At 38.8% G+C, this 12,193-nt stretch overlaps 1 protein-coding gene across 2 annotated transcripts; it reads left to right on the forward strand.

The window, feature by feature from the left end:
• The first annotated feature begins 1,147 nt into the window (after positions 1-1,147).
• LOC119474292 (14-3-3 protein beta/alpha-1-like) lies at positions 1,148-11,229 on the forward strand. 2 transcript variants are annotated; one of them, XM_037746234.1, is made up of 6 exons: positions 1,148-1,302; positions 3,047-3,459; positions 7,144-7,267; positions 8,703-8,863; positions 8,955-9,050; positions 10,174-11,229. In XM_037746234.1, the coding sequence occupies exons 2-6, from the start codon at positions 3,166-3,168 to the stop codon at positions 10,237-10,239; spliced, it is 741 nt and encodes a 246-aa protein (XP_037602162.1). In that variant the 5' UTR covers positions 1,148-1,302; positions 3,047-3,165; the 3' UTR covers positions 10,240-11,229. The 2 variants fall into 2 exon arrangements, with proteins under 2 accessions (XP_037602162.1, XP_037602163.1); XM_037746235.1 differs by having other exon boundaries at positions 1,278-1,298.
• The last annotated feature ends 964 nt before the right edge of the window (positions 11,230-12,193 follow it).

The raw sequence follows: 12,193 nt of genomic DNA on the forward strand, positions 1-12,193 counted from the left end.
TTGGAAAGCATGTGATCATGAGTGATCAGCATATGTTAGTGCACATATCCGTAACAGTAGATTTGCAGTATTAACAGTAGATTTACAGTATTATTGTACTAACAGTAGATTAACAGTATTACAGTAGATTTACAGTATTATTGTACTAACAGTAGATTTACAGTATAACAGTAGATTTACAGTATTACAGTAGATTTACAGTATTACAGTAGATGTACAGTATTACAGTAGATTTACAGTATTATTGTACTAACAGTAGATTTACAGTATTATTGTACTAACAGTAGATTCACAGTATTGCAGTAGATTTACAGTATTATTGTACTAACAGTAGATTCACAGTATTACAGTAGATTTACAGTATTATTGTACTAACAGTAGATTTACAGTATTATTGTACTAACAGTAGATTCACAGTGTTACAGTAGATTTACAGTATTACAGTAGATTTACAGTATTATTGTACTAACAGTAGATTCACAGTATTACAGTAGATTTACAGTATTATTGTACTAACAGTAGATTCACAGTATTACAGTAGATTTACAGTATTATTGTACTAACAGTAGATTCACAGTGTTATAGTAGATTTACAGTATTATTGTACTAACAGTAGATTCACAGTGTTACAGTAGATTCACAGTATTACAGTAGATTTACAGTATTATTGTACTAACAGTAGATTCACAGTATTACAGTAGATTCACAGTGTTTTAGTAGATTTACAGTATTATTGTACTAACAGTAGATTCACAGTGTTATAGTAGATTTACAGTATTATTGTACTAACAGTAGATTTACAGTATTACAGTATCCATTGTTGGTTTTGGTGTTTCCATGTGATTTGTTGACAATAAGTAAAATATAAAATATCACCAGATAAATCCTTGAATAAACATTAGAGAAAGATCTAGTGAGAGTGCCACACCCGCCTACAGAGCCTACAGCGTGTGTGAAAGCAGGGGCAGTGATTGGACGAGCAATCACCATGGCAATGCGATGACGTCTTCATCCCTTGCTCTAATTGGAGGAAACCCCGTGGCCCCAGCCCGCTGCAGTGTTCCGGTCTGTCAAACTATCCCCCCTCTGAAGCACCGCCCCTTTCTCCCCTGCACTAAACACCCATTGGTTAAAACCCTGTCGATCAAGTGGGAGTACGACATATGATTGGCCAGTCGACATTCTTAGAGGAACAGGCCCCTTTTGCCGTTTAGTTGTATTGTCGCTCGGGCTGTTCTTTGCCTTTCTGACCAACCTCTCAAATCGGATCAATTTGTGGAGCAGATTTTGGACCTCCAGTAGGTCAGAATACTTTTATTTTCACTTTCATTTGAAGTATTTGATTGCTGATTGACTGCCAAACTGGTACATTGTGGTCTGCTTTAGTGTATTTGTATGAGTAGCGCTTAACGTGATGTTGTCTTTTATAGAAAGGAGTGGCCGTTGAAGCTAAAGCTATCCTGTTAGCTCGCTACTAGCTTGTTAGCTAGCCTGTTAGCTTGCAGCAGACAGCTTTGTGGCGGGTTGCTGTGCGGAACAGGGCTGTGCCAGCAGAGATCTATGCTTCAGAGGCAGTTAAGAGCTTATTCATTGTTTCACACTGTAGTTTATTAGTAAGTATGTAACATAATGTTACTGGGGTTTTTGTAATTAAATGGGATAGTTTAAGGACACGTGTTTTTTCTCGCTTTAAGCATTTTAATGACTGCTGTTACCTAACATTAGATGATGACACTTTTTCAGCTCAGGCTAGATGCATGTCATAATGATCGGCGGATGTATTGTGCATTCAGGTTATAGTTTTATACTAATTATATCTGGGAATATCCTGGGAAATGTCGCACCCAGTTCATAATACTGCAAATGCAATGGGCTTTCATCAGTGTGGGCCATAGGCTCGGTCACCATTGTGTTACCTTGTACCAGAGATCTATGCTTCCGAGGCAGTTAAGAGCTTATTCCTAGTAATTTAGGAGTAAGTATGTAACGTAATGTTAATGGTGAAAGCGGGGTTTTTGTAATTAAAGATGATAGTTTAAGGACACGTGTTTTTTTTTCTCGCTTTTAAGCATTTTAATGACTGCTGTTACCTAACATTAGATGGTGCAACTGTTTCATCTCATACCAGGCTGGATGCATGTCATATAGCTAATGATCGACGGGCTATTATAGCACAACAGTTATAGATTTATACTAATTTTATCTGGGAATATCCTCTAATTGAAGGTGATAGTTTAAGGACACGTTTTTTTTCTCCTCGCTTTAAGCGTTTTAATGACTGCTGTTATCCAACGTTAGATGGTGCCACTTTTCCAGCTCATACCAGGCTGGATGCATGTCATAATGACTCTAGGCTATTGTGCATTCTTGTTATATTTTTATACTAATGTATTTGGGAATATCCTGGGAATGTCGCACACAGACAACCCAGTTCATAATACTGCAAATACAAGGGCTTTCATGAGTGGGCTATAGGCATTTTAATGACTGCTGTTACCTAACGTTAGATGGTGCCACTTTTTCAGCTCAAACCAGGCTGGATGCATGCCATATAATGATTATTATGCACTTTAGTTATAGTTTTTATGCTAATTTTATCTGGGAATATCCTGGGAAATGTCGCCACAGACACCCAGTTCATAATACTGCAAATGCAAGGGGCTTTCATCAGTGAGTGGGCCATAGGCTCAGTCACCATTGTGTTACCTTGTTCGGCGATAGTGACTTAACATACATTTATATAAATGGAAATCTTCAAGATTATTACTTAAAAGAATCACCTCACAGCTAATTGTAGTGTTGTTATTTGAATTGATAATGAGGGTTTAGTCCATGCGTGGAAAAATACATCAATTCCTAACATGTAAAGGTGCTCACACATAACCAGTCAGGCTTTAATCCAGCAACACTGTTTGTGCTTTCTTGTCAGTACTGGTGACTGAAATCAGAGCTTTATGTGAAAGCACTGAGAGGAAGGCTACCCCTCTTCTTGTCTATTCACTCCAGTTATAGTTTTATACTAATTTTATCCACTCTTTTTCCACAGCTTGTAACGTTGCCGTGGGGGAATAACCACACAGCTACACCCCATTCTTCAACCTCAACAGTGCTTGATTGTCACCCCGGATTTCCAGTTTATCTGTCCCCAATACAATAATAAAAACCATGGAAAAAGGGGATCTTATTTCGAGGGCCAAGTTGGCCGAGCAGGCTGAGCGTTACGACGACATGGCAGAGTGCATGAAGGAGGTAACGGAGAAGGGAGACGAGCTGTCTAACGAGGAGAGGAACCTGCTGTCCGTCGCCTACAAAAACGTGGTTGGGGCGAGGCGCTCCGCATGGAGGGTGTTGTCCAGTATCAACACGAAGGCTGAGGGGTCTGACAAGAAGCAGGAGATGGTCAAGGAGTATCAGAAGACTGTGGAAAAGGAGCTGCAAGATATCTGCGGCACGGTTCTGGTAAGTATCCCATTTTTTCACCCCAATTTTTAAGTCTTCAGAATGGATCTTTGTATGTGAGATGGAGACTACCTTCCTGGAAAAAAGTACTCTAAAAGCAGAGCTATAATTTTATATATGTATATATAGAGTGGTTGAAGTGGTTTTATTGTATTAAAATAAATGTCTGGTGTAGCTTAGCTATTTAAGGATACACTTAGAAATTGGTGGAAGAAACTAAATTTGCTCAACTTGAAGTATAACATGAGTTTTTCACAGCTGTCTGTCTTCATGACACATCTGTAGTAACACAATTTAAAGTGACACATTTAGTTCAATGTTGTGTGTCAAAAATGGCATCTGCCCTGTTTCCTGTGAGCTCCTCTGTTGTATAAATGTGGCCGGAGAGGACAAGGAAGTGTTATGTAGTCCTCCCACTGCCTTTTGGGAATCTGGATTTAGAACAATGGGCTTGAAACCATGTGAGGGCGTGAACTGACAAAATGTCATAGTGACTACACCAGCAAGGTGTGTCTGAATGGGTGGAGAGAGAGAACTCGGGACACACACACCGGAAAGATACGCTCTGTGCTCTGTAAAGCTCTGCTATGTTCAGTATCCATGTAGTCCCATCTGGCAGATAGAAGCCTGATGTGGTTAGCCAAGTGCAAGAATTTACATGCCTAAACGAATCATACACTCCCTAAAGCCCAGTTTGTACAGATCATCAAAAATGACACCCTCCTGCAGACCTACTCATTGAAACCAATGAGGCTGTGCTTGACAGTTGAGCTAAATGCATTCTCAGACATAACTCCACATTTAAAGGCTTATCTTAATACTGGGGGAGGGGGACGGCATACTTTAACCTCTTGTTTAATCTAATGCAACAGCACAGATTGGTGCTTTGCATTATTTCAGGCCTGCCTTGATAATGGATCAGAGGAGATCTGGGTGGAACGGTATCCGTAAGATTGAGATAATTTCTACAAAGCTACAGGGCCCATTAATTTTCAGCTAGCTTTCCATATGTGTACATGAGAATATGCACTTGCACAGCTGTGACTCAGCTTTCAGCATCTCTGCTAGTGAGTGTTGACTGAGGGTTTGTCAGCAGAGGAGGGTGTGTCAGTCCTCAGGCCGTAACTTGTCTGCGGACGTCTGATAGGTTAGCTATGCACCCACAAAGGCAGAAGCGCAGGAGATTGCAATAGACAAGTGAGCTGCTTGTGTTCTCTCTGTCTTGATTTCCTGCATAGCAGACTGTGAAACCAGACGATCTCGTTTGGACGCAGCAGGGGCTTGGAGATGTTTGGGCTTCAGTTTCCACACAGGATGTGAATGTAGGGCTTGTACACCAGACTGGATGCCAGCTGAGCAAATTCTATTAATTCTTCTTCAGAACATGACACTGTAGACTGCACCTTGACATCTGAAGCATCGTAATAGATAAAATATAAAAAAAATGTGAAGTGGGTTCCTCCAACTGGATTTCCACCCTAGGCTCTTCTGGTGTTCTAGGGGTGTGACATTTCAAAATTAAACTCTTGTCAAAGTTGTCATACAGAATGCCACATGTTCTTCTTGTTCAGTCATCATCGTGTCTGATTTATCACATTTGCTGAGTTTAAATTTACAACCTCGAAGATCTGTTTCATTCTCTTTGGCGGCACATATGGCGATAATCGGGAATTGCAGGTGTGTTTTGGGATCTCACCTCCCAGAGATCCAAACAGTGTCGTCTTTCCTGGGAATGTCGCCACAGACACCCAGATCATAATACTGCAAATGCAAGGGCTTTCATCAGTGGACCATAGGCTCAGTCACCATTGTGTTACCTTGTTCGGCGATAGTGACTTAACAGACATTTATATAAATGAAAATCTTCAAGATTATTACTTAAAAAAAATCTTAAAAAAACAAGAACCACCCCACAGCTAATTGTAGTGTTGCTATTTGAATTGATAATGAGGGTTTAGTCCATGCACGGAAAAATACATCAATTTCTAACATGTAAAGGCGCTCACACATAACCAGTCACGCTTTAATCCAGCAACACTGTTTGTGCTTTCTTGTCAGTACTGGTGACTGAAATCAGAGCTTTGTGTGAAAGCACTGAGAGGGAGGCTACCCCTCTTCTTGTCTATTGTGCAGAGCATGCAGTGAAAGAGGAATGCTTTGCACTTGAGACATGCGCGTGTTTCGGCTGAGCCAATCTTTGTGTCAGTAAATGACTTGGGAGTGGCTGCTGTGGTGGGTTTGGCTCAGACAAGGGCAGCTTCTTTCTCACCAGGGTTTGGAAGGGAAAGCTTTTTCCTTCGACTTAAAAATAAAAAAATATATATATATATATATATATATATATATATATATATATATATATATATATATATATATATATATATATATTTAAGTTAAAGGCTAAAAGGACGTTTATATCTGTTCTAACCACCATATTGCCTCTCAGTCAGGACTGTCGTTAGGGTCGAGGTATTGACAAGCATTTTCATTCTGAGTGATCTGTTAATCTATTCTCTAAATCTTTTAATTTGAGCAAAAACCACGGTTTCACTGACACAGATTAGCCCTGGTAATCTTCCCAAGTCCATTCAGAGACGGATCCTAGAGTGTAATCACAGGATGTGATTTGTTTTATATTTTAGCTATGTTACCACTTATTTATTACTATTTTGTTGAATCCTGTCACTGTTCTAAGCAACTATGCATTTTCAGCTGAAAAGGACAGACTTAATTAATTTGTTAACAATCTAAAGGTTGTTAAAATTAGTATTTAATTAAACTGCTATATTTTGTGTAAAGTTTAAAGCATGTGCGAGTGATGTAAAAGTAAGCAGCAGTTAGAGTAGTAAACTCATCATTGAACATCTAAGCTAAAACTTTCTCCTAGCTGTTACCTTTGATCATATTTCTGCACTATATAGACTAGATGGAGGCAGATCCTGCTTACCGGCCAGAGATGGAGCTGCCTTTTGGTTTTTACATGAACGTGCTGTAAGCATGGTCCTTTTTTGAACTCTTGCGGTTTTAAGTAATAATTGGGAGTATGACACAACACTGACAACGCTTGTATCTTACCCTAGACTTTCAGAATTGAGTAACTTCTTTTCAGTAGGGAATGAAAGAGCTTGGCCTCGTCTTTTAAAATCAGCAATAAGACTGGTGTCAGCAATAAGACAATCTTTACTATACAGTGCTGACAGGAAGAGAGGGCTTATAGAAAGAGTGTGGAATCTGGGGCAGAAGACAGTTGGGGACACACTAGAGGCCTGGCCTGGTTGTGGACAAATTTGGAGAGAGTTAAGCTGAAACTGACACAGAGCAAAATGTCTCTTCTAAATGACACTGGATGAGATGTAGCAGAACTGTACTCGTTAACCATTGAGCTGAGCAGCTATGAAGGGCGAAGGGAATAGTGCTCTCTGGTGGATGGAGGCTAATGGGACACTTGCAGTGGGTGAGCCCCACCTATTTTTAATGTTGTAACATGCAATGTGGATGTGTTTGTTTTCTCACTTTAATGTGTACCCATTGTGGCACCATAGGTAACTATTCTCTAAATATAGCGTGCCTGTTTCCGTGAATGCTTTTGTTTAATATCATCCTTCAGATTTGGCTTTTCTTCTGTCAGTCAATTGTCACAGTGTGCAGAGTCTTACTGTTCAGTATTTGCTTCTGTCTTCACAGGTATTGCTGGACGAGCATTTAATTCCAAACTCCAAACAGGCCGAGAGCAAAGTCTTCTATCTAAAGATGAAGGGGGACTACTATAGATACCTTGCTGAAGTTGCCGATGGAGATGAGAGAAAAAGTGAGTTCACAGTTGTACTATTTATTTTATTTTAGAAAGGCATTTCATCCTGGAAGAAAGGCCTTCATGTTAAATTTGAGTGATTGCTTTTTTTGTTTGTTACTACTTTACTCCTCTTTATTTGTACTGTATGTTGTAGTGGGGAGTCTTTGTGATGTCCAGTTGTCTTTTTTCATTTGCATGTAAAAGCTAAAATACCCCCCACCCCTATCTTTTTTAAAAATCTGGGCCTTTTTACACTCCAAATGGGAATGTGTCAGATTTTGTCTCAGAGCTAAAAGCTGGAAATGACGTCAAGTAGGACAATGCGTCATGGCTGTGTGACCACAGGGCCCCACCTCATAGGAGGGTGTAACAGGAGTGTGTGGCAGCAAATTGGCCTCCAGCTTTCCTACATGGAAAAAATGTGTAGTGACAGAATTTCTTCCCCACCTGCCGCCCTCTGTTCTCTTATTAGCAAAGTGTATTTCAGATCCAATTAAGAAAATTGGTGTGCTGATACAGACATTTTGCATGGGCATGTCTTTCAGTATTCTACTAATATTGGTTGTGAGCTGGTATTCACGAGTTCTTTGCTTCAGTTAATGTCTGAATGAACATTAAATTATCACCATGGTCTATGCTGACTGATTGTCATTGGGCCACATTGATTCCCAATATTCCACTTAAACCCCAAAAAACACATGAGCTTTCTAGTAAACAAACACAACGTGCACCCCTTCCCCCCTCTACTTAAATTTGATCTCCTTCATGTTGCCGGTGTTATGTCACCAGCCTCAGCTCAGCAGATGCGCACGGCCTGTCAGACACCAGCGGCTCCATTAGTCCGTTTATATACAAACATAATATTATGTTAATCACATTGTCATATTGGTTATTACTAATGCAAGACAAGCTGGATTTAGCGTTTTGATGCCGTCAATACCTGTTGCAGATGTCGGCTACTTTTTAATTTGCCAGAACATGTCATGATGACAAGTGCTGGTTCAACCGGTTGGCAAATCAAATCAGTGTAAACTTGTAGACCGGACCGGAAAAAACGGAAATCGACCCAACTCTACCTTCGTCTCGATAGAAAATGCGTTTGGGACGCAGTAAACTCACTATTGACGTGTTTAGGGGACGCACCATATTTTTTCCCTGATAATTCTACTTAACACAAATCCGTGTGGAAATCGGCAGGACGAGAGCTAGTTAACTTTAGCTGTTAGCAGCCAGTATCAGCACAATCCTGCACGGAGCTACAGGCTAATGTTAACAAGAGGTGCCATTGATTTACATCATGATACCTTGTTAGTATCGAAGATGCAATGTTTGGACAAATTTTGGTAAGATTAAACTTTAAAAAGATGTTGCTTTAAGTGGACTTGTATTTCAACCTTGACATACATACATTAACTATTATATTATGTTTGATTTCTTCCTCTGTCTCCAGAGATCATTGTGAACTCACAGCAAGCATACCAGGAAGCGTTTGATTGCAGCCTGGACATGGACTCCACACATCCCATCCGCTTGGGCTTGGCGCTTAACTTCTCCGTCTTCTATTACGAGATCCTCAACGATCCCAAAAAAGCCTGCGAATTGGCTAAAAAGGTCTGCAGACTTTCTTACAAAAATCGGTCACTTTCCCATGTCTGCAGTTGTACTTTGTTGCAAGTGTTAACATTTTCCTTTTTGCTCACAGGCATTTGATGATGCCATTGCTGAGCTCGACCAGCTAAATGAGGAGTCCTACAAAGACAGCACTCTTATCATGCAACTCCTCAGAGACAACCTGACAGTAAGTGTTCTGTTCTCACGTGGCACAAAAATTATCTTCACTGTGTAATAAATATTGTTATGGTGCCTCAATATCTGTCTTATGGTCTTAGTATGCTTCAAACAAACTAATTTATTGAAATGGCCTCACTTGAAGGCTTAAAGCCTGCTGTCACAGTAAGGGTTGAGGCGTGACGAACCGTACAAATTGGTATAACGGTGCACACTTCCGGACAGTCTCTCCCCAGAGGCTTTCATTAGGATTAGTACGGTAATGAGAGACCTGGAATAGTCATGTACCTGAAATCCCAAAAGATTTTGGAAAAGTTGATCACACCTCCAGGATTTGACGCAAAGAATATACTGGGTGAGGTGAACTTGAGTAGATTCGTCATTGCCGCTGCGCAGACGCAGACCCTTTCATTGAGGATGCTGTGTGCTAAACAACTTTCCTCGAAAGTCAGTACATTTTGGACATGAAAATAGGGTTAGAGTCTTGGAAAAGTCTTTGGCCAAAATGTGTATGAACCCTGATTCATGGTCTTGCCAGAAAGAGAAGCTCATATCCTACTGCCATTTTCAGATTGCCTGTTGCGGAAAGTCACCCCCTCCTCCCCGCCGATTTCGCTGTTGAAAAAGGGGTTTCAAATTTGACAACCTAATCAGCACTTCGTTTGAAGAATACCAAGCCTCAGTATTTATTTAGTGTCAAGTGACCAAATTTCTTTGTAGGCAGGATTTATTTAAAAGGGGAGTTTTAATATTTGCACTTCGAATTAGGGCTGAAAGATTTTGAAAAAAGATCTAATTGCGATTATTTTGACTGATATTATTGCCATATTGCATTTTGATTAATTGTTTCAAATTTCTACAATGTTGGGTTAAATTACAGAAAGTGCCTCTACAAAGTACGGCTAAAGGTTTTTGAAAACGTGTGAATGAGAGCTCAGATTTTTTATTAGTACATTTGCACAAATTGCTGATCATATTTTTACAGCCATTATGGGATTGTGCGTATACCGACGGATAGAAAGTCAATTTTAATAATCTCTATAACTCATCAAAATTCAGAAATAGTGAAGGAGTCTGGATATTTGGCTGTATTCCACTGTATGTTTAACGAATACCTGCGTTTCTCTCCTCAGTTATGGACATCAGACAACGCTAATGAAGAGTGCGAAGGTGACGCAGTCCCAGAAAGTGAGAAATAAAATAAAAAACGCAAGCTCTCGATGTTGGGGTCATCTCCAAAAACAACAAAAGGAAGAAAAAAAAAAAACTTTTTACACATCCTTCATTCCTTATTGCTCCACTCAAACATTCTACCAATGAAACCCAATGCTGAAAAGGGTCATGTAAGGAAATAATTAAAAAAAATCATTCTTTTCACAATGTAGATTTGAACAACTGGTGAAAAGAGAAACCCTCCATTCCTTTGGTTTGTGTTTGTCCTGGCCTTCCCATTTGTGCAGTTTCAGCTGTAGAAAAGTGATTGATAGCTTGACATGGTATCAGACTTCTAACTCAATTTAGAGGCAATCAAATTTAAGTCCCATTGTTGAACAACTGGAAGCATAAATCCCATCAATTGAGCCTGTTTGGATTTTCTCCAATAAGAAATGTTGGATATAAAAACTAGTTTCCCCCTTAGCTTTTTTAAATGTCTGTCTCTTACCTGGTACGGTTACAGCAGCTGAAGTCCAACTTCAAACAGATGGAATTTTCATACTGCAGGGAAAGCTAGTGCACTTTACATGCTGGCAACAAATATTATAATACAGCCAAGTAGTGCCAATTGGTTTAACCCTCACTTTCTGCCCTGGTTATGATGCCACTCTTTCACTGAAGCATGCCTGTTGTTTGGGGAGGGGAAAAATGGTGGGGCTTGTCTGACCAAATGCAGGGACCTTTTTAATGGGAAGAAGACAATTCTGTCATGCATGTCTCTTGAGATAGTACACTGGAATGGGAACAAATGCTGTACCACACACAAGTCCAAGTGTCAAGTTTAGTAATTTTCAATGCAGGTTTGTACACATCCGACAAGTGGGTGATTTGTTAGTCTGTCCAGTGATTGTCATTAGAGATTTGGACCACTATTGTTTTGCTATTCATTCAATTGTAGTCCCCAAAAGCCTTGTGGAACTGTTTGAATCCCTATGTATCAGCTATGTTAACAATAAAACATTTTATAAACCAAACCCAAGTTTGTCTTTCTGTTTATTTTATTTGCTCAATAATGTACTTGGATGTTTGTAAATTCCCTGTATCTGTTCTTGCTTTTTACCTTTAAGTTAAATGTCTCTGACAACCTTAGACAGGGTGAGATTTCATTTATTTTCGAATTTAACTACATAATTGTAAGGGAATGCAACTTGATTTAACAATTTTGTTTATGCCATTCTGCTAATGTTTGTTTTTCTGTTAAATCTCAGAGAGGAAAGTTAAGATTTACAAAATGTCCTACTGGCTTTCCATAACCTGAACTGAAATTGCAGGTTGATAATTGAGAGCAGCTATGCTTAATGATGGTTATAAAATAAAGGGGGAAAATGCTATGAGGAAATCTGATATGTTGATTAAGTAATTATAGTTGAATACACAAATGACTCTTTAGGACTAAAATATTTGACACATTATTTATGTTGACTATATCAAGTAAAATGTATTATATAAAAGATTTAACCAACTGTAATGGTCATTTTTCATACTCAAAATCAAAGAAATTGAGAAGCAATGAGTGGTTTTAATTTTAATCAATCCTTGGCAGTGGTGGAATTTACTAAAGTACATTCATTTAAGTACTAGTACAATTTTTTGTTCAACGTCTTTTTATTGGTATTCTGTACAAAATCCAATAAATCACAGAAATAGTTGTATAAACAAATTATACCTCCCCATCTCTATAACAATATTACTGCACCATTAAATAAGCAGAATTAATTTCATAAACAATTACATTTATACATATAAATGAATTAAATCCAATAGAAACATAAATGAAACATATACAAAAAAAAGGAAAGGACCAAAATCAGAAAAAGAAAAGTAAATTAAAAATAATATTAAAAAATAAAAAAAGTACTAGTACAATTTTGAGGTTCTTTACTTGAGTATTTCTAGTTTATGCTACTTTATACCATTACTCTATTATATTTCAGAGGA

The sequence above is a fragment of the Sebastes umbrosus genome, chromosome 16 (assembly GCF_015220745.1).
Source record: "Sebastes umbrosus isolate fSebUmb1 chromosome 16, fSebUmb1.pri, whole genome shotgun sequence".
NCBI classification, from domain to species: Eukaryota; Metazoa; Chordata; class Actinopteri; order Perciformes; family Sebastidae; genus Sebastes; species Sebastes umbrosus.

What these genes read in the sequence shown, in the direction of transcription:
- LOC119474292 (XM_037746234.1), top strand. Translation starts at nt 3,166, where the DNA reads ATGGAAAAAGGGGATCTTATTTCGAGGGCCAAGTTGGCCGAGCAGGCT. An exon ending in CCTGCGAATTGGCTAAAAAG is followed by an intron (nt 8,864 to 8,954) that starts GTCTGCAGACTT and finishes TTTTGCTCACAG; the next exon opens with GCATTTGATGATGCCATTGC. An exon ending in TCCTCAGAGACAACCTGACA is followed by an intron (nt 9,051 to 10,173) that starts GTAAGTGTTCTG and finishes TTCTCTCCTCAG; the next exon opens with TTATGGACATCAGACAACGC.